Source organism: Pelodiscus sinensis, chromosome 2 (genome assembly GCF_049634645.1).
Source record: "Pelodiscus sinensis isolate JC-2024 chromosome 2, ASM4963464v1, whole genome shotgun sequence".
NCBI classification, from domain to species: Eukaryota; Metazoa; Chordata; order Testudines; family Trionychidae; genus Pelodiscus; species Pelodiscus sinensis.
The window spans coordinates 181,757,576-181,783,265 of record NC_134712.1 but is presented as its reverse complement, the minus strand read 5'-3'; the positions used below and the strand labels follow the sequence as shown (position 1 = coordinate 181,783,265).

Sequence of the window (25,690 nt, the reverse complement as noted above, 5' to 3'; positions counted from 1 at the left end):
GGATAGGGTCATAATTCAAAATGACCTGGACAAATTGGAGAAATGGTCTGAGGTAAACAGGGATGAAGTTTAATAAAGACAAATGCAAAGTGCTCCACTTAGGAAGGAACAATCAGTTTCATACATACAGAATGGGAAGCAACTGTCTGGGAAGGAGTATGGCAGAAAGAGATCTAGGGGTTATAGTGGACCACAAGCTGAATATGAGTCAGCAGTGTGATGCTGTTGCAAAGAAAGCAAACATGATTCTGGGATGCATTAACAGGTGTGTTGTGAGCAAGACATGGGAAGTCATTCTTCCGCTCTACTCTGCACTGGTAGGCCTCAGTTGGAGTATTTTGTCCAGTTCTGCTCCCATGGGAATCGAGACTGAGGGGAAAAACAACTGAGGAGAGCTGGCAGTTTTTCAAAGGGACATTGTTAAGGGCTCAAAAGCAAGCTATTCCGATGTGTCGGAAAGATAGAAAATACGGCAAAAGACCACATTGGCTTAACCACGAGATTTTGCATGATCTAAAAATAAAAAAGGAGTCATAAAAAATGGAAAGTAGGACAAATTACAAAGGATGAATATAGGAAAACAGCACAGGAATGCAGGGGCAAGATTAGAAGGCAAAGGCACGGAATGAGCAGTTTTAGGAGTTCCAGTGTAGGGAAGCTTCCTGCCACTGACATTTTCTGCATCATCTCTATTAAACTGGTTCTGGAGTGATCCAATAAGCATGGTCCAAAACAGCTGCAGCTGTGGGAGTTTGGCTGCCCTCTCAGTGTTACTAACACTGGTGCAGATGAACTTGTGCGAGCAATCATAGGAAAGGGTTAAAAACCCTACTATTCTGATAAAACACAGAGGCTACATCTACACTGGCCCCTTCTCCGGAAGAGTCATGCAAATTTCTCACTTTGGAATAGGGGAATCCGCGGGGGATTTAAATATCCCCCGCGGGATTTAAATAAACATGTCCGCTGCTTTTTTTCCGGCTTGGGGAAAAGCCGTAAAAAAGCATCTAGACTGGCGCGATCCTCCGGAATAAAGCCCTTTTCCAGAGGATCTCTTATTCCTACCTGAAGGAAAAAGGCTTTATTCCGGAGGATCGCGCCAGTCTAGACGCTTTTTTCCGGCTTTTCCCCAAGCCGGAAAAAAAGCGGCGGACGTGTTTATTTAAATCCCGTGGGGGATATTTAAATCCCCCGTGGATTTCCCTATTCCAAAGTGAGAAATTTGCATGTCTCTTCCAGAGAAGGGGCCAGAGAGTCTTCAAGGTACTCAGTATCCTTTAGCACAGGGGTTTTCAAACTTTGGCTACGTCTTCCAGCTTCCCTCTTCCGCAAAAACCTATGCAAATGAAGTGCAAATTAGCATATTGCCACTCTTCATTTGCATAATTAATTAGGAGCCATTTTTGCACACGAGGTTTTTGCACAAGAGCCGTTCTTCCTCGTTTTTTCAGGAAGAATGGCTCTTGCGCAAGAGGGGGTTTTTGTGCAAAAAGGTGCTGTGTAGACGGTGCCTTTTGGCACAAAAACCTCTTGCGCAAAAGCAGTTCCTAATTAATTATGCAAACGAAGTGCAGCAATATGCTAATCTGCGCTTCATTTGCATAGGCTTTTGCAGAAGAGGGAAGCTGTGTAGACGTAGCCTTGGGGTCATGGCTTGTAAGGGTAAACCGCTAGCTGGCTGTGAAATGCTTTGTTTACCTGAGTGTCCGCAGGCATGGCCGCTTGTAGCTCCCAGTGGCTGTGGTGCTCTGTTCCCGGCCAACGGGAGCTGTGGGAAGTGGTATACCATGGCTACTGGGAACTCTGAGTGGCCATGCCTGAGGGTGCTCAGGTAGACAAAGTGTCTTGTTGTCGGCTAGCAGCTTACACTTACAAGCCATGACCCAGAGCTTGAAAAACCCTGCTCTAGCACACCAATTCTCAACCTGTGGGTCATCAAGGCCAAGAAATCACTCCCATTATCTCAGAGCTGCAAAATCCCTGGCTCACTTCAACTAACATTACGGACAAATCATCCTGTTTGGAAACGTGATTGTTTAAGGTTCGAGTCTAGTTCATTAGTATCCTTTTAATTCCTTACCACTCCTTAGAATACACAATTTCTCAGAATACACAGAAAGTGAGTTGTAGTGGATCCTTTTAAATACCGAGTCTGTTATTTTTCTACCAATTGTCAAGGCAGATGGAGATGATGCAAGAGCAAGGAAGCTGTAAAATGATGCCTGCTGAGAGGACAACATTGTTGCCCCTGTATCCCCTCCTAGATCCTACACATCAATTCCTTGCCCTAGATCACAACCTGAACCCCTGCACCCACTCCTGCACCCCAGTCTCCTGCCCCAGTCCCCTACTCCCCAATCACAACCCCCTCCTAGCCAAGGTCATTTTATTATATTAAAATAAGTACACAGCCTCGCTGACAGTGACTATCCCTGTTTTATACTAGCTTCACTAGTATAAAAGCCATTTTCATAATAGTTCCAAATCAGCTGATTGCTTGGAGTGCTAGAATTTGTAATGCCTTACTATTTTAAAAATATGTAAATTGACTCATCACCCACCATATCTTTAGATATGTAAATTTATTGAAAAAGTTGCCACTTCTCCTTGAGATACAGACAAGCCTGATGCTTAGATTTATGTGCATAGATCTGCTTTTCCAGTGCTAGTGATTGCAAATGCAGAGCTTTGTTTTCCTTACCGTGGCTGAGAGAAGCACTATGCAAATGATTGTGCACTTCTCCACACAGGAACTTACACTGGTAAAATTAAACTGGAAGGCTACGTCTACACTGGCCCCTTTTCCGGAAGGGGCATGTAAATTTCACCAGTCGTCGTAGGGAAATCCGCGGGGGATTTAAATATCCCCCGCGGCATTTAAATAAAAATGTCCGCCGCTTTTTTCCGGCTTTTAAAAAAGCCGGAAAAGAGCGTCTAGACTGGCCCCGATCCTCCGGAAAAAGTGCCCTTTTCCGGAGGCTCTTATTCTTACTTTGAAGTAAGGAAAACAAAGATCTTTGAAGTAAGAATAAGAGCCTCCGGAAAAGGGCACTTTTTCCGGAGGATCGGGGCCAGTCTAGACGCTCTTTTCCGGCTTTTTTAAAAGACGGAAAAAAGCGGCGGACATTTTTATTTAAATGCCGCGGGGGATATTTAAATCCCCCGCGGATTTCCCTACGACGACTGGTGAAATTTACATGCCCCTTCCGGAAAAGGGGCCAGTGTAGACGTAGCCCTATAGTTATAAGGCTGTAACTCCCCAGGTGGAATCAGAGTGCCTCTTTCTGATTTAGCTTAGGTTTCTTTGACAATGATGTAAGCTAAACTGAGAGTCACTTTTATTCCATAATAAGAGCATCCAGGTACACCACTGTAACTCTAGGGCTACGTCTACACTGGCAGCTGCTTGCGCAAGAACTGTTTTGCAGAAGAGTTCTTGCGCAAAAAGCCTTCCACAAGAGCGTGTCTACACTAGCATGTGCTTTTGCACAAGAGCATCCATGGCAGTGTGGATGCTCTCTTGTGCAAGAAAGCGCTGATGGCTATTTTAACAATAAGGGCTTCTTGTGCAAGAAATTCATGTTGCCTGTCTACACTGCCCTCTTGTGGAAGAGCTCTTGTGCAAGAGGGCTTATTCCTCATGGGGAGAGGAATAACACTTCCAGAAGAAGCCTTGTTTTACAACGCTATACTGTAAATTTACTTGTGCAAGAACGTGTGTGCAGTGTAGACAGCAGGCAAGTTTTTGCGCAAGAACAACTGTTCTTGTGTAAGAAGCTGCCAGTGTAGACATAGCCTAGTGGTTTAATAATACCAGTATAGTTTCTTGTGCAGGTGACAAACTTTACATTTATTGAGGAGGGACTGAGGTCTATTACAGGACTAGACCAGGAAATCTACACCTGGTTCTGCTGACTTCCTCTGTGACCTGGGCAATCACTTAGCCAGTCTTTTCTATTTCACAGACATGCTGGTTAAAATTTATAACATCTGAGAAATTCTCTCCTGGAAAATGCAGTAGTGCAACTATTTCTTGTGTGTTATTTTTAAGCATAAATACTGCAAAGAGACTGTCTGCTCAAGGTTTAATATTATGTTCCTAGGATAACACATAGATTTTCTTAATTTTTGTATCCCATAATACATATATTATTTGTATGGCATGGGGCCATTCCATGTAACATACTTGTCATACTTTGAACTAATTCTCCTTGTATCAGTGGATTTACTTGTTACTACAGGCAGTCCCCGACTTACGTGGATCCGACTTACGTCGGATCCCTAGATACGAACGGGGTGAGGCAACTCCCGCACATGCGCAGCAGCATTCCCGGGGCTCGCTCACCTGGGTCCTAGGATCCTCCTCCTCCTCGGGCCGGCTCCGACTGGGGTCCCGCAGAGCTGCCGGGCAGAGGAAAAGTGCCTCCCCACGCCCGCTGCCCCCCCCCCTCCCCTGAGCAACAGGCTGCCGAACAGACAAAAGCAGCCTCTCTGCCCCTCCTCCCCTCTATACATGCCGGGCTCCCGGAGCGCAGCAGCGTCCCCGGGGCTCGCTCACCTGGGTCCTAGAATCCACCTTCTCCTCCTCTTCGGCCGGCTCCAACTGCCTCTGCCTGCAGCAGCTGGCCACAGGGACAGGGATCCCACAGAGCTGCCGGGCAGAGGAAAAGTGCCTCCCCACGCCCCCAGCCCCCCCCCCCCCCCCCGCGGCCTCGCATCCTGCACGCCTCCCCCCTCCCCCCTGCCAGCAACAGGCTGCCCCCTCCCCTGAGCAACAGGCTGCCGAACAGCAGACAAAAGCAGCCTCTCCGCCCCTCCTCCCCCTATACATGCTGGGCTCCCTGGGCAAACAAAGACTCCACCAAAACAAACAAAGTGCTGGCCTCATTGTGTTAGCAAAAAAAAGGACCCTCCTCCTAGAACCCTGGGTGGTGCGTGGAAATAAAGCTATTAGCTCAAAGCATGGTGCAGAGCTGTTTGGTATTTGATGAGTTACTCCTTTAGTCCTGAGTTTGTCACAGGGACAGAAATAGATGTGAAATCTTCTGAACAGGGGAACAGACAGCAAAACAAACATTAGAGGGGAGTTAACCTTTCCCTATGCTATCCAAAACTAAAAAAAATGTTTGGCTAGAGTTTCCCCTACAATATGTACCAGTTCCGACTTACATACAAATTCAACTTAAGAACAAACCTACAGTCCCTATCTTGTACGTAACCCGGGGACTGCCTGTATATACACTAGCATGGGAGACGAATTGTTGAGAAAGGAACAATGGGATATTATAGCATCACAGCAATTAATGTCCTTCCATCTGCCTTTGCTCTCTGCCAAACAAGTGCCAGATCCCTTGCCCAGTTACTTACATTTCCTGTCCCTACATGTACTGTCCACATAGTCTTCTGCCCGTCTTGTTTCACCCACGGCCTTACAAAATTTGGGGATTGTTCTTGGTAGAACATAAACATCTAACACTAGTTCATAGTATGGGAATAAAAATCATGTTGTTCAATGTAATATGTAGTTTTTCTGAACAGATGCTTAGTTATTTTTGCTAATGATTATAACGTCTGGCAGACAGCAATATGTAAATTAGGACTTAAGGAAGTAACAAAGCTAAGGAGAAAGAAGTTTCCCACCAAGTAACTAAAATATGACAAAATAGCTTATGGGGTGGCTGATTCTGTGAAGTCGAAAACCTGTTTGCTCACTGGAGCATTTTATGGACTTGTGGGGTTTTTTGGTTTTGTTATGTCCAACCCTGTATGCCCATCCCATGGCTTTTTGTGTTGGAGTCTAGAACAGAGCTGGGTTGGCAATAATTTGAGCAAAAATTGTTGTGCAAATCTATGCAGAATATTCAACCAATTATTTATCACATTTCACATTGCCATAAATTGTTTATTTTTGCAGACATTATGGGAGATTGACAATTATTAATTGCAAAACCTGTGAAAATTTAAAAATACCCATGTGAATTTTGAAAAGGCTTGCAGAGGTGTCCTGCAAAGGACGCAAAGGGACAACATTTTCCAAAGAACTTAAACGGTAATAGGAGCCAAGTTTCATTTTCAAAAACCACTCGGACCTCAGAGCCTAAATCTTACTGAGTCAATGGGGCTTAGGCTTCAAAATCACTGAGTTATTTTTAAAATGGGACTTGGGCTCCTATATCATTTAGGTGCTTTTGAAAATCTTACCAATGGCAAGTTATATGAAGCCTAAGGGTTGAAGACGGGGGCCCTGAGATGTACTCCCTCAATGCTACTAAATGCCATCAATACTTTGCGATTACATGGCACTATTAAACTAGCGCTTAGATAAATATTGTTGTTCATACTTTACTGATAGAGAGATTGAAAGTCAGACTTTAGGCAACATTTTCAAAAGCACGTCACTGACTTACAATGCTACACCTCATCTTTAGATTTTACTTAGGAAGTTATGAATCTCACTGAAAGAAAATGGGACTCAGGCCTTGTGGTAAAAATGTTTTAACTTTATTTTTTCCCTATCATTATATGGATCAAACAAAACCATAAGAGCCCATCCCCATTGCTTTGCCTAAAACAGCATAAGCTACTTCTCTTGCGAATCATACCATCCAGGCAACATTACTCCTTTTCAGAATAGGCACATAGCATTTTGGGCAGGGATCCCAAGGTGCAATATTCTGCTAGGCTCACCCATGAAAGCTCATGATATCATCTTCATTTTTTATTAGTCTCTAAGGGTACATCTAAACTACATGGCTCCGTCGACGGAGCCATGTAGATTTGTTGTTTTGGCAAAGGCAAATGAAGCCGCGATTTAAATGATCGCGGCTTCATTTAAATTTACATGGCTGCCACGCTGAGCTGACAAACAGCTGATCAGGTGCTTCCCACGAGGAATAACGGGGCTGCCGACAAAGGGCTTTGATGTCGGCAGGGGAGCGTCCAGACTAGCGCACTGAGCGGACAAACAGCTGATCAGCTGTTTGTCGGCTCAGCATGGCAGCCATGTAAATTTAAATGAAGCCACGATCATTTAAATCGCGGCTTCATTTGCCTTTGCCTATGTGTCTAATCTACATGCCTCTGACGACAGAGGCATGTAGTCTAGACACAGCCTAAGGTGCTGCAGGACTATTCATTGTTTTTTGTAGGTATTTTTCAGTTAGGGTACATCTATACAGCACCATGTAGCTCAAAATAAGCTACATAATTTGAGGTAAGCAAATTGCATATCTTATTTTGAAATAGACCACTATTCCGACAAGTCCCTTAATCCTCGTGGAATAAGGTTTACTGGGATGTCAGAACAGCAAGCCCTTTATTTTGAAAGAACAGACTTGTTGCTAAGAAGCGGAAAACGCTATTTCAGGATACCAGACGTATCCTGAAATAGTGCCACTGTCTAGATGTACCCTTACAGACTAACATGCCTACCCCTCTGAAACGTTAGGCTCAGTGTGTTATAGGCTGTTTATTGCAGTGAACTCTGGACCATTTGTTGGAATTGACTGGAATTCTGGGACCTGAAGTCAAACTTATGATCCTGTCCACAGTATCTCACAATTCATTGGTTCAGTGTGAAACAAATTTTCATACTGCTGCAAGGCTGCATAGAGGAAAAATTATTGAGTGCTTTCACACTCTGCCTTTAGTAGCAGGACCAGAATAAAACCTACATTTCACCCTTCTATTCCAGGGCAGTGGGCACCACTCCCACCCTTTCATTCAAATTACACCTGAAAAAAAAATCTCTTGCTACCGAGCCTTTCCCAGAGCCACAAGATAGCAGCAGCAATGAGGAATGCCTTGCCTAGCCCAGGATTTAAAGATGTGACATTAGACCAAGTGACAAGAGTAGCTAGCTCAATCAATTTAATGTGTTCTAAAACTCTAGCCAAAAAAAAAGCAGTTGTACTTTAGAATGTGATAAACTGGTCAGATTACCTTGGGGAAATTTTGGCTTTAGTTCAAATCCAACATCACACTTTTAAATCCTAGGGCTTGTTTACACTTAAGGCACATCTACATCACCAGGATGACCGATGCTGCAGCGGTCAATCTTCCGGCATTAGATTTAGCGGTTCTAGTGGGGATACACAAAATCAAATGCTGAGGGCACCTCTGTCAACGCCAGCACTCCTTGCTGTCTTGAAGGGTAAAGGAAGCTGTCAGGAGCATTTCTCCCTCCAACCTTTCACAGTGAAGATGCTGCCCTAGCTTGGCTTAAGGTATGTTATTTACGTGGCTGGAATTGTGCACCTTAAGTCAAGCTTACCCCATAGTGTAGACCTGCGCAGTTGCACCACTGTAACACTTCAGTGTAGACATTACCTATGTCAACAGGTGGATTCTACTGCTGGCATATGTTCTCTGAGATGTGATAGTGCTGTCTACAAAGGGACTTAGGTCAGCTTAACTGGGCTGCTCAGGGGTGTGAATTTTTCATTGCCATAGTTAAACCAACCTAATTTTCTAGTGTTGACCAGACCCTAGTCTGGACAAGACCCAAGATGAGAACATGATGGGCACAACTCACCACTGTCCTGCACCTTCTGTAGTCATTTTCAACAGTGCACAGTGAGTGCAAACACTCACACTGTTTGTAAACATTTTCATTTTCACTCTTGTAAATTACTACAGAGAACTGACTGATCAGGCCCAGACATTCCAAATATATTTGAATAGTGGAAAGAAAGTACAGAAAGAGAGGACTATTCAGATTGATAAAGGGATTATAAATAGGGGGAATGGGAAAAATGCCTCAATAGATGCTTGGCTCTACCATAGTATCAAGAGACCCATTAGCTCAAGCAGATCAACTCCCTGCCCGTGCAGGATTTGTTCCCTACAATACATACTTTATCTAAACTAAACTGAAAAGGCCCAAGCAATTTTGTTTCCAATGACTCCCTTAAGACACTACTTCATAATCCAGCATCTGAATCAAAAAGAGTTTACTGATGTTCAGCCTCAAATTTTCCCCTTGATAATTCATCCATCACCCAAGTTCTGATTCCACACTGAGAGCTGAATCTGGGATCTCCAGTGTTAATAAGCATGAACTTCTATCACTTGAGCTAAAGGAGTGGCAGATGTAGTAGTAGACTAATGTCCTCTGGATCAGCCACTAGAGAGGGATACATAACCCAGTGAACAAAGTAATGAAGCACGAAGAGCGGCTGTAAATAAAACATCCTCCACTCCAAGTAACTCCAAGCAACACTTCCAATAGTTTCCCAGCTAAAAAGAACACAAAGACATTTGGATTGCTAAACTTCATTTTTTATTTAAATAAACAATTTAAAAGAGAAAAAACTAAAAAGCTTTACACTGCAATTTTTTTTACATAACTGTAATAAAGCAAACTATGCAAATAAAACTTTAGGCACAGTATTCTCTAATAATTATATGCAATTCAACTTTGTATTATTCCTGAGTATCCATTTCTCTGACCCTAGAGAAAAGGACACAGGCTGAGAACATTTTCCTATCAGCCTTTCCTCTTAGGTCAATTGATTAAGGCTGGTTTCTGAGAACATGGGATTTTCCTCTTAGTTTTTCTGGAATATCAAGGAATACAGCAAGGGTATACAAGAAGCCATAAAACTTTCTGAGAGAATGGGATATATTTATGGCCTTTGTTGACTTTTGGGGTACGTATGTTTGAGGTCCGTTGGCTTCATGTGTGTCAACTTGGTACTGCTAGTGTGCCCATAATTTCTTGAATAAGTGGAAAGATGGGCCACCAGAATCTCAGACATGATAATAGAAATATCTGGTATATTCCATTGTATGTTGTCTTATCCCCTTTTAAATTGCATGTAATCTCTGAATAATCAGAACACATACTATGAAATACCCCATATTTTAGAAGGCACAATGCAGCCACTGAATAACTTATAATGCATTGTTACAGCAATTAGATACTTCATTGCTTATCTAAAATGTAAGTCAAGGGAAATTCAGGATGATATTTTGGAAGCAACATTACTACTAATTAGGTTGCAAACACACATTCAGATAAATAACTGCTATACCAAATTTTAAAACCAAAGCTTTTGCAGCTTGCTAGAAGAGAGCAACCTGTATTCCCTTTGCTCACAGAGGAAAAAAAATCAAATTATTTTGGTTATAAACCCAATGTATTTCTTAATTGTGTTAAAATATGCATACATATATTCTTTTATAACAAGATATTTTTAAAAACATATGTACAAGAAAATCCCTATTTAAACATATATCAAATGCAGATTGTATAACCTCCTCTCAAAATCCCCATAGTGGCCCCCAATGCATTTTTTTTAAAGGAAAAAAACCCTAACCCATAGGGCAACAAAACCACACAAATGACAGCAGACTTCCACTGATAAGGAAAAGCACAGGCAAGAAAACATTTAGCTTTGAACTTCCTGGCTTACATTAGAACTAGGGCTGTCAATTGACCTATGTTAATGCCTGCACGTAGGACAGGATTAACGAGTTACAAACATTAACACGTTAATCACAGGTGTTAATGCTGCGCTGCCTCTTTTAATTGCCGCTCCAGCACTTCAAAGGGGCAGTGCAAGCAGAGACAGGGATCAGCTGGAGTGCCCAGCTGATCTCAGGCTCCATCCAGCACTGCCCCCATTGAAAAGCCGCCGCAGCATTTCAAAGGGGAGTTGTGCACGATTAATTGCAATTACAGTTTTTAATTGTGTGATTAATCACGATTAAAACTGTTAATAATTTGACAGCCCTAATTAGAACTATACTGCCTCTTGCCGAATGCCATGTAGGTAACAGCTGAAACTGAGCCCTGTGCTAAGTGGGCAGCACCAACCTCATGCACCACCTCATGTAAGTCCTAAGTAAGCACAAACTGAAACAAACAGAAACTTAGAGGGGTAAATGTCTCTTGCTCTGAAGAATGAAGGCCCATTGACTCTCCTGAGGACCACACCAAGGAGCAGCTTGGGAAAAACCTCCATGTAGGAAACCCTGGAGATAGTGAGCTTCTTCAAACTGCATCTGATAGCTGTTTATTTTTCTCCTCAGTGTAATCACCTTGTAGCAGTGGGCTCTAGCCCTGTAGTTGCAAATATTTTTTTTCTCCAGTTCCTACTGGAGGATTTTGGAGTAATTTAAATATGGATGATATCCTATATTTAAACCATTTTTGTTAGAGACTGAATACCTGAATTAAATGAGATTGGGTGATGTACTGGAGAAAGTTGTCCTGTTTCTTATTTACATAGGTAGGTACTGTTGTTACTTAAAACAACTAAGCACGTTACTTTGAGAGAATACCTGTCTCCAGGGCCCATTTTAAACATACACAGTGTGTGTGCATACACAACTGTGCAGGGTTAGTTTATTAAGGTAATTTGAACAGCTTCTAGTATTGTTTCCTTTAACAATTGCGGCAGCAACTCAAGTTTCATTTAAAATCATTCTGTAAGGCATTGGTGCAACAAGGTAGTGATTGAAGAGGCAATTTTATGACTTCTATTACAACTGTTTAAAAACACTCCCACATCACAGTTAGCCATAAACAGCAATCAATAAGCATTATAAAAGCCCCAAACTGAAGAAGACAGTTTAGTGATGAAATTTAGATTACACTCCAGCTCCCACATGAGTTTTTTAATGACTTGTTGGCTCATGTCTGTTCTAAACATGTATTTTTCCTTAATGTACTACTGTACTGAATATCTCCTATGAACAAGAAACATTCAGATTACATCAGGAGAATCTGCATTATGCTTTACAGATTGTTAACAGACAGGAACACAGACTGAGTCATCCACTGTACATATCTATTTAAAATTTAAAGACTAAGAAAAGAATATACATAAAATATACACTTAAAACACAAAGTAAAATCCTTCTCAGTGTCTAAGACAACATTTGATATTCCAGAGGGTTACACATTACCTCTGTTCACATTCCATGCATGGAGCTATTCCCATGCCAGTCCCCGCATCAGTAATAGACTCACTGAAAAATGAATTAGTTCTTCATATATGTGCAGCAGAAATTGAGAAACCTCAGCCCTAGTCATCACTGTCACTCCCAGACTCACTCAACTGCAAGTCATTTCCTATTGGGGGGAAAAAACAACAAAAACCACCAGGCCAGAAGTTAATTCATACTTGGATTATATCCACATTGAAAAATTACTGTATTTAAACAGGAGATTTAAATCAGATTTAAAACAGAAATCAGCAGTTTGTCTAATGTAATAATTCACCATATTCAAGAACATTAAAGTTTTCACAGAGTTTATTGAAGACCAATCCAGGCAAAGAAGAGTCTCCTTGACTCCACAATCATAAAAGGTACTACGGGTTGAAACTCTCTAGTCCGGCATCCCAGGGTCCTGACTGGTGCCAAAGCACAGAATTTGCCAGGGCACAGGAGGTCAATTTGTCTAGCAGCATTAACAACACTTCCACTGCTTAGGGGGCTATTAGAAGACATTTAAGGGTAAATTAGAGCTAAACAACAGCAAAGAACACTGAGAGCCAAGCCTGGTGGCTGTAAACAAATTGTATGGGATGGCAGGAAACATGGCCACAGGAGAAGTTGACATCCGGCTAACTAAAATCATGTAGATCACGGATATTGCTGGATCCAGCGAGTGCCGGACTAGGGAGGTTCAACCTGTAGTCCCTGTTCAGAAAGAAGCATTCCCCTTAGCAGCAGCTGTGGAATTCCACCCAGCCAAACTGCCATTTATGGCTTTTGGGCAGGACACTAGAGAAGTCCCTGGCTCCATCTACATTATTAAAATAACCCCTTCAAAAGGCAGTAGTTTCAGTTGTAAAGAAGGGGCTGTTCTTGGGGCAGTTCTATAGCCTGGGTCATTCAGCATATCAGGCTATTTGATCACACTGCTCCCTTCAGGCCTGTGGCTAAAACAAGAAAGAATATTAGAGCTCTCTATTTGAGAGCTCTGCTTCAGAAGTCAGTGAGGAAGGGGAAACCAAGGGGCCATGAGGCCCACAGACAGTCACAAGCAGGGAGGCCCAGAATCCTCCACTGTCTTTGTAGTATATAGCAGAGATTCCCCAAGCCGTGGAGTATGCTGCTCCTAGGGGTGCAAAGAAACATTTGGGGAGGGCACAGCTGGGCCCAGGTCAGCCTCCATGGGGGATGGGGAAGGAGTGATACCCAGCTCCGCTCTGCCCTAAGGATGTTAAGTAACCGTTAACTGACTAGTCGATGGAATTTCCATTGACTAGTCGATAGGCACTTCTGCATTCCTCCTCTGAAATGCACATAGCCGCCACTGACCCTGGGGCTCCATGCTGTGCTGCCAATTTGAAATGCCATGCAGAGTTGGGCTGCTGGCCAACCTGCTAACAAATTTACTGGTGGAGGAGGAAGGGGGGGCAGGGAAATGCATGTAGTCGATTGCATTAACCAATAAGCTTTTGCTTATCGGTTATTCGACTACACTATTACACCTTATTTCACACTATAGCAGGCTTTCCCCTGAACAGGTGGTCTCCATCTTACAGAAATATCCATGGATGCATGTTGGATCCAGACTTTGAAATTCAAGCACATTCTAAGCATAATAAATCTGAACTCCTAAATAAGGGCCTATTCAAAGCCCACTAAGTCAGTGGAAAGATTCCTACTAACTTCAATGTGCTTAAGTTTGGTCTTTATCTGTATCCACATCTGCGGATGCGGATACCTGCCGATAACTGTGGATTTTCCGGATTCTACTAATTAGCTAACTTCACATTTCTCTCTATATACTCGATTAATCAAGGATGATTAGCTGTACCAGATTTTCAATGGACATTCTACACTGCACTGATAATATTTGAGAGTTCTTACACACTTGACCCTCTTCCACCCAGCAACCTTGGAAAACAGGGTATGCCAGATTCAAGAATCTGCTGGACCAAGGAGAGCACACGGAGTTTGGGCATGAGAGGAATGCAGCGGGGGTGCCTACCTGCTGCTCCCAGGCACCACCGCCTGCTGCCGTGGTAGTGGTGGGGGAAAAGCCTCAGGGATAGTTTGTCGTTACACTACCGTTCCCACAGCTGAGGGAGGAAGAGGGTGTGACTGCACACAGAGGTGTTCCCTGATTAGGGACACTCAGAGTATGGAGGTTCATCTATCTTCTATCTATCTATATGGTAGTGTGCATCTGTCTGTGAGTTCGTCTCTCTGTGCATCTGTCAGTCCGTTTGTTCAAGAACTCCTCCTAAATGGTGAGAGGTAGGACCACCACATTTGGCAGGCAGCTTCCTCTTACCCAAAGTCAGGGTTTGTTTGTGCCTGGAAAATGGGAAGTGTTGGGAATGAGACTGTTTTCGATAACATGGAAAGGGAGGGGCAGAGAGCAAAGGGACGCGAAAGAGAGGGGCACCGAGAAGTGGGACATGATACTTAAGTGGCCACTGGGGGCAGCTGCAGCACAAAGAGAGTGGGCAGCAGGGCCTGGGCTCTACCATCTTGCCCGCATCCAGGCCGGGTATGGAGCCCCCCTGTCCCGAACCTGGAGCCTGACCCCTCGTGGAGAGCCTGCAGGCTGCATTGGAGCCTCAGCCACTCCCTCAGACAGTATTCAGGACATGGGGGAAGGGCATGGGAGGAGGGGCAGCCCCCAGAACGTCTCCCCTCCCCAACAGCCTGCAGTTGGGGGGAGGGGAGAAACCCCTGGAGCCTGGTTCCCACCCAGACAGCCTGCAGGCCATGGGAGGGACCTGTTGGAGGAGGGGGCAGCCCTGGAGCCTCATCCCTGCCCCCAGACAGCCTGCAGGCTGTGAGGGGGGAGGTGCAGGAGGTCAGGGGCAGCCCCCAAAGCCTAACTCACCCCCCAAGACCGCTTGTAGGCCACAGGGGGGCGTTGGAGGGGGCAGCCCCTGGAGCCTGCCCCCCTGACAGGGGGGCTGCAGCAGAGTCTCCCCCCCGAGCCTGCAGGCCTCAAGGGGCAGCCCACAGAGCCTGGGTCCCCTCCCAGACAACCTGCAGGCCACAGATGGCAGCCCAAGGAGCCTGGTCAGCCCCCAAGATGATGCCCCAAGACAGGCTGCAGGCCGAGGGGGACAGCTGGCCTCTTTACCACCCCAAAATGTAATGTTCCCACTGCTCCTGTCCAGGTAAGGACAGCAGAAGAAAATGAACCACCTCCTCAGTACCTCATTTCAACTACCTTTTAGGTACCAAAACCCAGCAACCCTATCTCACACCTGTCTGGGTTCCCCAGCTGGAGCTGGATAGTTTTTACAACACAATTTTTTCAGTACAAAAACCTGCAGTTCAACAGAAATATAGACATAGCATGAAAAACTGAATTCAGTATAAAATTAAATAATACAAGCAACCCTGTACCGATGGCATGGTTTATTTTTATATTTAATTCACCAAAACCCTCCACATTTGAATTTACCTGAATCTGCTATAGAACCATGGGCACCTAGCATACATTTTAGGTCCAGTTTGTCACACAGTATATGGAGGAACCACAGATGAGACTCAGCGATTTGACTAGCCATAATCTCCTTACCCTGGCCCATCTCCTATGGTGCACAGAAGCAGGTCTCTCTATAGTTCCTCCGCAGCCTCACATTCTTTATGCATTTAAACTGGCAGTGAAAGATGGGGCAGCTATGAGTGTGGCTGGGTACACTAATGTAGAAGGGGAAAACATTTGAGAGAAGAGTGTTGCATAATTTAGCTGTACCTCTGACCTCTCTGAATGCACCCTCTTTAGATGCTGGCCTCATCCCTTTACCTCTTGCAGGGTGGAATCCTGATTCTCCCACCCTTATACTTGGTCTCAGGATATAGAGACAAGACAGCAGGTAACAGCCTGTGTGAGACAGGGGACACCCTGCCCGCCTGCGTCTCTCCACACTGATAGTCCCCAAGGACTCATGAGTGAACAGTACACTAGCGAGGGACACTACAGTGTAAGAGGTTTATTATCTGGTATGAGCTGTACTCTCCTACGTGGTGTATGATTAAGTAAAACAGCACAATGCTCTGTGTAGGGTGTGGATGTTAAAACCTCTTGCAACACCTTCATGCCCTTTTGAGAGCTAAACTGTAATCAGAAGCTGCACACCTCTTGGATGGCATTCTGGGAGAGGAGTATGGTGGAAAAACTGGGTTATCTCAGAGGTCAGCACTGGTCCTGGTGACCTAGAACAGATGGGCTGAGGAAGCTCCATTTTGGAGAAGGGGCAGAAGAGAGTCAGGACCCAGGAAATATACCAGAGAAGGAACAGCACTGTTGCCCACTCAGATTCAGAAGTTTAAACCACCCAGGGGAATCCAGAGACACACAGAGTTGAATTCCCCTCCCAGCTCTCCCAGGGAGTGGTCACAAGGGGATGCTCACTACGTTCTGTAACACTTTCCTGCTGGTTTAATAGCTTTGCTATTAAATTAAACCAGTCAGTGTCCCAATAACCCAACACAAACATACAAGAACTACTCCAACATTGAGGCCACATGACATATTGATGGATTATTACACATTAGTACCACATCCTTCATGCATCTATATCAACTTCTAGCTAACTGACACATATACACAGATACTTCATGAAGAGTTTTACTGTAAAAGCCCAAGCCCACAATTTCAAAAGCTCAGATTTTTTTTTCTATTAATTTGAAAAGCAATTCTTCTCCTTCCCCATGTGTATTCTACTTCTCCCTGATGGAGCTTTCCTGCACGGTCACACTGAGGACTGGCTCTGAAACCCACTGATACCGATGGGAGTCTTTTGGGTTTTGGCTTAAGCCCCTAACATCTAAGGAGCCTCTATACCTTGAAATAAATGAGAAATAAAATAGAGCTTTTTGTTAGAAGGTCTCTCTCCCCTGTATTTCAGGCTGCCTGCATGTAATTGCTTGGGGGTAGCTATTTGGTAAACTATGTTCTGCAGCTGTATCTAAGCCTTCTATGCCTTTTGGTGGTGTCACACAGGTTCCCACAGTGCCAACACACAAGCCTTTACTTACGGAGAGTGTTCATTAGCTGATTGCTTCCTTGTGGCCTGCTGGTACCATTAGCAACAGCATTTCTGTTGTTGTACTGCTGGGGTGGTGGCTGAGAGGGGGAGGTGCGTGCAGTCTCTTCACCGTCACTGCTAGAGCTTTCATCATCACTCCCAGAAGAGCTCTCAGAGTCCGATGAGCTGCTACCACTGCTGCTACTCATCTGTTCAATAATTTCAACCTCTGCTCTTAGCTCTGGAATAAGATGGCATGTGTTAGGTGAAAACATTAACGGAGAGGGAATGTTAAAATGCTACAGCTTTGTCAAGTATAATTTGCCAAGCACAATGAACAAGTCAAACTTCTCAACCACAAGGAGAGAAGGAGGGAAGGAAAACAAAAGACATACACAACTGTGCCTAAGTGCTGCAGCTGAATCTGAGAAGAGGTTTATAATCATTGGTTCTCTAAACTTCATTTCTTTCACGACCACTTATGCATTTTCTATTTTTAAAACTATTCCTCACAGTATTATTCGTTTACTTAGAGCTCATTGTGCCAGGCACTTCACAGGCAAAACAGGCATAAAATGTAAATCTCTTGGAGACAAGGTATAACAGCTGACATAATGGGTACAAATTTCAAAAGCATCCAATGGCTTAGGAGCCTAAGTACTATTGGAAAATCAGCGGGATTTAGGCTCATTTGAAAATGGTATCGGATGCCACAAAAGACAGTTACAATTAGGAGAGAAGGTGACTATAACAACAAAATTATGAACTTCTTTAGATTTGCCATGCATACATTTTAGTGGTTCCAATGGTAATATGTAAGTCATATCAGAACAGTCACATTACTTACCATGGATTAGGGATGTTAGATATCGGGTAACTGAATAGTTGTGTAACCACATCAAAATTTTGCGGTTACATGACCATTCGATACTCCGCGGGGGGGGGCTGGCAACTAATGCACTCCTGGCCGCACTCCCAGGGAGTCCCCTGCCACCTTGAGCTGCTGCCTCTTTATCAGAGGCAGCAGCGTGGAGTGGCAGCAGCCCCTGTCCATGGGGGTCCCCACAGACAGAGGCTGTTGCTGCAGCAGGGGCAAGGAGCCCTCTGTGGACAGAGGCTGATCTGGCAGTAGCCCTGGTCTGAGCTCCCAGTGGACAGAGGCTGCTCCACTTCCCATAGACAGAGCAGTTGCTACGAAGCAGCCTCTGCCCATGGCAGGCCCAGGCCTGCCGTGGATAGTGGCTGCTTTGTGGCAGCCTCTCATGGGGCAGGGAGAGAATGCAAGTAGTCGACAAGATTAAGCAATAAGCATAAGCTTATAGGTTAATTCTGTAGTCAACTACTCATTGACATCCCTACTAGTGATTACGATTAGTCATCTGAAATTACATCACTGTTGTGTACTTTGAATATTCCACATTACTAAAAAATTGGAGCATCCACAGAACTGGCACTTTTAAGACCACCCTTTCTGTTTAAAGCATTCCCAAAATGATCTTGAATAGCTTTTTTCTATACATACAAATATCATGATATTAAAGTCCATGATCCTGTTCCTTGCAGGATTAAGGCTAAATATTGTATCTGATTGGAAAGGAGAGGGTTCCAGCTGCCCAATGATATAACAGCCCTCCAGGGTCAGGAATGGAGATGAAAGTAATCTGCTAAACTCTAAGCCAGCACTGTACTTTGGCAATGAAATCCATTGGGTAATTATGCACCGTCTAAAAGTTTCCTTTGATCTATTTAAAATTTGTTACTTTTCATTTTCTAAGTCAGTGACATTTGAGAAAAGAAAAAACAATATTATACCTATACAGCAGATAGGGTTGCCAGGTGTCTGGTTTTGAACCGGACAGCCCAGTATTTGAGCTTTCTGTTTGGGAAACAAATTGAGAAAATATAAATGAGAAAATATAAATGTCCGGTATTTTCTAAATAAGATGTAATGTAGATTGTGATGTAATGCCAAGTGTGTCCGGTATTTTTGTTGAAACCATCTGGCAACCCTAACAGCAGAGCAATAGACTGTCTAAATCCAATTGTATTTCATGAGGGATGGGAAGGTTGTTTTTGCTATTTGGCTGCCGAAGCAAAACATACCAGTTATGTTACCTGTAGTTCATCTGTTTGCAAAACAGCCTGTAGCAGGGTGCTGGTGCAAGATCACCCAATTATCCCCTTCCCTGTCAGCTCCTATCAAGGGGAACAGATTGGGGCTGATGAAAAGGCCTGACGCTGGCCTGAGGATTGGCAACACCTGCCAGCCTGAGCAGCCAAGGGCTATTAAGGCTGAGAAAGCCAGAAGAGAGGGGGAGACAGAGCAGTAAGGGAGGGAGCTACAGGCCTCCTAGCTGAAGACCAATTCTACCTGTAAGAGAAAAACTCTTTAAAGACTGCATACAGTTTGGCACTGGTGGTGGGACAAGCTAAGGTGAATAAAGACATGGGTGCTGCACAACCCTGAGGTCTATCTGAGGCTGATTTTGGAGGACAACTAGTGCCTGAGAAGGGTTGACTGGACTTGCACCCTGTGACACAGCCATTTCTGTTCAATCTTTTAGGTTTAAAAAAAACATGCCATCTGTTTCTGTTGGATTTACATAACGGGGATGATGACAGGAAATAATGCATCTTTCAAAAGTGATTTCTTTCTCTCTCAGTCTCTTCTCCACTTATTCTTGCAGCTCTTAGAATTTCATTTCCTGCTGGAGTTTGAGATACAGACAAGGAGCACTCCCAAATTTGGGTTCTCAATTTCTTTCCAAGTGACACGTTTCTAGAATCCCATAGCAACCTTCTGGTTTAGAAGCTCTCTTCTCAATGTTTAAACTGAGCATCTTGGGGAAATAAAGCCAAAGGAAACTAGAAATTCCAAAGAGTAAATATATTTTGTGCTAACTTGATTCTGTAAATTTTCCACATGCCTCAAGTGATACTTTATATCAATGGAGCTGATATTTATAACTACTCCCTGCCACTAAAAATGAACACGGTAAACATTTGCATAGTCTCTAACTCAAAGAACTGAGTCTAATGGACAAAGAAAATGCATGTTGGGAACCAGAGGAAGGGGTTTCCCCCCATTTTCCTGTTTATCAGCCTTGTGGAAGAAGCAACTCATTGTAGAAGATTTGAATGAGGAGTTAGGGCAACTTGGCACACAGACTGGGAGAGCCCTCCAACATCGGTGTGCGGTGCTCTTCTCAAGTCAGCCAAGAACTGTAAGCCACTGTTACCCTCTGCCTGAGCAAGAGAGACTGGCCGGAGATCAGCCTGCATGGGAGTTCCCTGCCAGCAAAGTTCTTGAGATTCTGCCAGTCTTAACTTTGCTTTGCAGGTAACAAATCAGTGAACCGCTGTTCCTGAGTTCCCCATAGATCTCTCTCTGAAGTGTCCAGCCCCCATCACTGGATACTCATGGAAATTAAGTATGCTGTCTTAAGAGACGGTATGCACACCAGCTGGTTAGGCTAGCTGAGGAATCACTCTATATTTCAGTAGAACAGTAACAAGGTGGTTTTCAATAAAACTAAAAGTAAGTCTATGAATAAAGACCAGAGACTTCCATGATACTAAGCAGAGATAATAGGAAATGGTTACAAACCAACAAAATAAAACATTCTTTCTAAGGCCTAAAATTTAATTCTAGCTAGTTATGCCTTTGCCTAAACAACTTTTTTACTTACAGCCCTTCCAGTTTCTCTTAAGATCCAACACACAGAATCAGGGGGTATGGTCCCCTAAGAAATGGATGAAAAGAGCGTTCTCGCCTCTTATGTTTATAGTGAAGTAAGCCTTTGAAATGCATTCTTTGACAAGTAAACCCAGACACAGTTCTTCCCTCCAGGTGTGTAGATGCCATGCTGTCTTCCTCATTCTCTAATCCACTGACTTTTTTCATTGGCTTACTCAGTTGGATTACATCAGACGTAAAATGTACTCCGGCCTCACTTTGCTCAATTTACAGCTGAGACCCAAGCAAACTGACAAAACAACATTCCTTTGTCTACAACAAATTTGTTCATCAGCTCTATCCAAATTGCTTGGTCTGACTCTATTTTCAGAAGATACTTCTAGTACAGATCTAATACTTTACACAGTAATCATTCGTACATCATGCAATAATACTATTGACCATCATGTCAAGAGTTTTCATGCATACCTTACAAGATACTGTTTGGTTAAATATTCTGATGCCAGTATGTTGGATGGCATAAAGGGTCTGTTAGGATTACAGGGAGGCACCATGGGAGATGGTATGAGGATGATAGAAGGGAGGGAAAGAGGGGTAGAAGATGGCATCACGGGTGTAAGGAAGAGGTAAGGAGGCATGCAACAAGAGACAGAATTCAAGAAGGTGGCTGGAGAGGAGGTTGTATGGGCAGTTTGAACTGAATACAGTGGGCAAGAGGGAGCCAATAGAATAAATCAGAGAGCCAAGTGAATGAACTGATGGGAAAGGAAGATCGTTTGTCTGCTGAGTTTAGGATGGAATAAAAAGGTGCAATGTGGATGCCAAGCTCATGAGCGAGGACAATAAACAAGACAGCAAATGATTAGAGAATGGAAGAGTGTGTTAGCCATCAGGAGGGGAAGAAAAGATGTCTTGGAGTAAACAGTGGCAAGATTTGTTGCCATCCTTGATGTGTGTGGAGAAGAACAGAAAATGGCACCAACACTGTAGCCTGGGTAATAGGGATGGGAAGGTGGAGGTGTTAGCAGCAGCAAAAGAGCACTTAGGAAAGGAGAGAAGTGGTTTGGTATGGGCTTTTTTCAAATCAATTGCTGTCTCTTGGGCTTGCAGTTTTCTTTCAGTTATCTCTACTTTTTTCTCTCAACTCCACACACCCAATACTCTAAATTGTTCATCTGTGCAGGCAAGAAAATGTCTTTGTGGATGTCACAACTGTTCTTATATCATTAAAATGTATCATGTAGAGTTTCTACAGGACTTTCAGGAAGCCCTACTGAATCCCAGTTGCTTCAGCCTGTCAAAGATGATGCCTGAGTCAACCACAAGACAAGGTCCAAAAGAAAAACAAAACTGAGATATTCATATCACAATTTTTACTTTCCTGTTTGTCTGCTATGTTGCTCTATCAAGACATTCTTTAGTGTAGTCATCATTATGGATGCCTTAATGTTCTGGTGCCTTTGCTTTTTTTTAAATTGTGTGATGATTACATTAATAGTCTACATGCTGTATTTAACTGTGAAAAGTCAAATGCTTATTAGCATACTTTTCATTCATTAAGATCAAACAAACAAGCCATGTTAATGCAATATTGAGGTTGAAGAGGCCTCAAGAGTCAGGAAATGCAGAATATAGTATTAAAATTAATATATTCTCTCTATGTAGCATATGTTAACATACCTTAATGAGTGCTTGCCATCTGGCAAAGTTAACATGACTGAGGGAACCATAACTTTTCATATTTTGTGCATTTGATTTCTCAGATTTAGTGATTTACTTAAAAGAATAAGGGAGACAAAAACATTCTTCCTGTTCTACACAGAGAAATCAATTCAAGATTTTCTGGATTAAAATAAAATTATATTGAAGAAATCACTGGTTTCTTTATCAACAAATCTACTTCCTGGATATATTACGTACAGTGGTTAGCATAACGGGGTCCTGGTTCTTAACGGGGGCTCTTTTAGGTGCTATCATTATTAAAACTGATAATAAATCAAATCTATTTGGTTACTTCCATATCTAAGTATAGGGACTTTTTGCTCCTCTTCTTTGCTGTCAATGGCTAAAATGTATTTTAATCTGTTCCTCACACCTTTCAACAAAAATTCTGATCTAGAAGTCCCTGAAATGCACTGGGCACCTAGAATACCCAATATCACCAGTGGGAATTGGCGCTGCTCAGCATTTGGCACTATCAGGCCATAAGTCCCCTGGCACACTAGACAGAAGTAAACAACTTGATTTTGAAAGGCTGAATTTAGAGATGGCATAAAGAAAAAATGTTTTACACTGAAATTTAGCAAATGTGATTTACAAGTACAAAAGGAGACAACAAATATGCAATTGCATTAGGTCATCTTTAGAGTAATTTTTCAAAATACAATTGCACTTTAAAGCACATTTTAAATACTAAATTCATAGTTTTCTAGCAACACATATTCCCATACTTTTCCCAGATACTGGATATCATAATTATGTCAATATTATTAAAAATGTGTCTGTTGTGATTAAGCATGCTTTACAAATATGTCAACAATTTTTTCCTGTACATACCACAATACAATCATTCATTCTCTTTGCACAGTGAGATGTGATCAGGTGCAGATAAGTATTCATAATGCATGAGAGTCTCACCTGTATTCTAGTCCCCTGATGCTGAGTAAAAAGGCTGCAGGGGCATAAAGAGGCCAAGCAGGCCCGACCCCCATAACCAGATAGAAGAGTCCCCTGCTGCTAGCATTGCAAAGACAGCTCTAAAGCTGCTTCCCAAAGATCCTTATGCATGCCACAGAGGGATAGACCTGTCTTGTGTGGGGCCACGGGATGCTGTGAACTTCTAAACAGTACAGTAGCACCCAGGGCAGCCTACCATGGTGGTTATAATTTAGAGAAGCTCCCAGAGTTGTGGTACAGGGATCCCTGCTATAAGTCGCCCTGGTATACATCCGTTCCACACTAAAGTCATTGATGTTTGTAGCAACTGATGTGTTATAAGTCCTCCCATTCTCTGCTATAAATTGTGCAAAACACTCCCCGCAATTTCCTTAAATGGAAATCAGCTGCGGGAAAAAAATTCCCTGCTTTAAACTGTTTTGCTATAAATCCAAGTTTTTTTGGAACGTATCTTGGACTTGTAGTGAGGACCCCCTGTAGTTACACCATGGGCATCCTAGCCCCTGAAGTATCTTATGATCAGGAGATTGCAAAGATGGCTTAAGTCTACTTTATATCAAGCCCTCCACAATTCCTTTTTGGGTCAGGACACTTACACTTTAGATTTAAACAGCTGAAATAATGAAATACACTATTTTAAAAATCCTATGAGTGTGAAATGGACCATGAATTTGGTAGGGCCTTATGTACAATAACTATAGCAACTACATGGCAGTGTGGCTCACACAGAGCAAATGTGCTGCCTATCTAATTACTTGATGAATCTCAGATATGAAGCCTTTCTGCCAGATGAGATAGCCAATCAACTTCTGTTCCATCCAACTGTGATGGTTTTCATCTTTTGAGTTAATATTATTTTTATGGAGAAACAGTCTGAAAGAGATTAAAATATGAGTAAAGAGGGACATAGCTGAGGGGGCATTTGGATGACTACATTGACAGAAAAAAAATAGATATTTCACTAAAAATCCTTAAAATGAGATATACAGATTATAAACCAGCAGTCATGTACCATCCTTTAATGCTTTAAAGCTCTTGTGTATCTTTCTAAATGAACAATTATAAACAACAGATTACAAAAATAACCCCGTCAATACCTCTCTTAATGTCATCTAGCTGAGGTTCAGGTGAAGGGTTGTCTTTCAAAGGGGAGGTTTTGGGCCCAGCTGCTGGTTTGGATGGAGCTTTGAACTGTGAAGAAGGCTGAGAGGCTCGAGCAGCCTGTTGTTCTATTCGTGCCTGGATCTTACTGCTGCCCTCAGCTCTGAAACAACAGAAAAAAACAGTCAATGGTGCTGCAGAACTGTGCTCATTTGTTCCAGTAAGATCTTTATTAATATATATCTAATGAGTTTAGATTGAATGTAAGTTTACTTTGCATCCTGTGGAGCTATACAGTTAATTAGGAAAAACTTACACTGCTCTGGTACACAGCATCACCACTGCCTTCCTTGGGAAGCATGCCACGAAGTGACTGCAGAGTGAAACCATTACTAACTGTGCTCCAAATACATATAAGGTTTAGCAATGTCTTGTTCTCTAGTCAGTCAGCAGTAAAGGTTTATAGAGCACCTTTCATCCTGAATGGCTCCAAAGCTCTTCACATTTAGAAATGAAATCCAGAGGGATCATATTTATTCATCACTGAAATGCAGCTAATTATTAGAAGATGTACAGCAAGTCTAGCCAGAATTTTACAACAGGAAGTATCATCTTTGATTACATACATTGCATCATCCAATGAAAGTTGGTATATAAAAGTAGGGAATTGTTAACCATATTGATTTATGCTCTTGAAACTATAGGAAGAATTTGTGTGTGAAGAATGGAATTACTCCACTTTGAATTTAAGACTAAATAAAACCACTTTTCTTGCAAAGAGTTCCAAGACCAAGGTGATCTTTAAAGACCAAGGTGATCATAAAACAGTTTTATATGTCATCTGAACGACGTGACCTTTAACAGCCCAGTGCCTTGGAACACTATGTTCATGCACTAATAAGGCACTGAGTCAGAAAAAAGTGTGGCAACTACTGAGTCACTACCAACACTTACAGCAGCTTGGATTTGTTCTTTGGAGATCTCTGACCTAGCTACCAGCCTGATCCTAAGCCTGCATTACTATAGTAAGCTCTCACTCAAAGTTTCTGCAGCTGCAGTAATACAGGCTTTTTTCATATTTTTAAAAAATGTTTACTAACAGCATGCTCTATTAGCCATGGTGTCCAACCGGTTCTGAAGCAGTAGCCACTATAGTGGCTACCGCTGTAGAGAACTAGCTACACTGCTCAAGCCAACCAGCCACACTCAACCAGTCAAATAGCCACATGTGGCTAGTGTGTTGGACACCATT

At 43.0% G+C, this 25,690-nt stretch overlaps 1 protein-coding gene across 1 annotated transcript in view; it reads right to left on the bottom strand.

Moving 5' to 3' along the window:
- Positions 1-9,257: 9,257 nt before the first annotated feature.
- The window catches only part of EAF1 (ELL associated factor 1), a 25,594-nt gene continuing 9,161 nt past the window's right edge, over positions 9,258-25,690 (bottom strand). The window contains exons 4-6 of the mRNA XM_075921943.1: positions 24,435-24,601; positions 16,975-17,205; positions 9,258-12,079 (exon numbers count right to left, since the gene is read on the bottom strand). Of these exons, the coding sequence (XP_075778058.1) occupies positions 12,033-12,079; positions 16,975-17,205; positions 24,435-24,601 (445 nt within the window). The 3' untranslated portion in view covers positions 9,258-12,032. The remainder of the gene's footprint in view (positions 12,080-16,974; positions 17,206-24,434; positions 24,602-25,690) is intronic.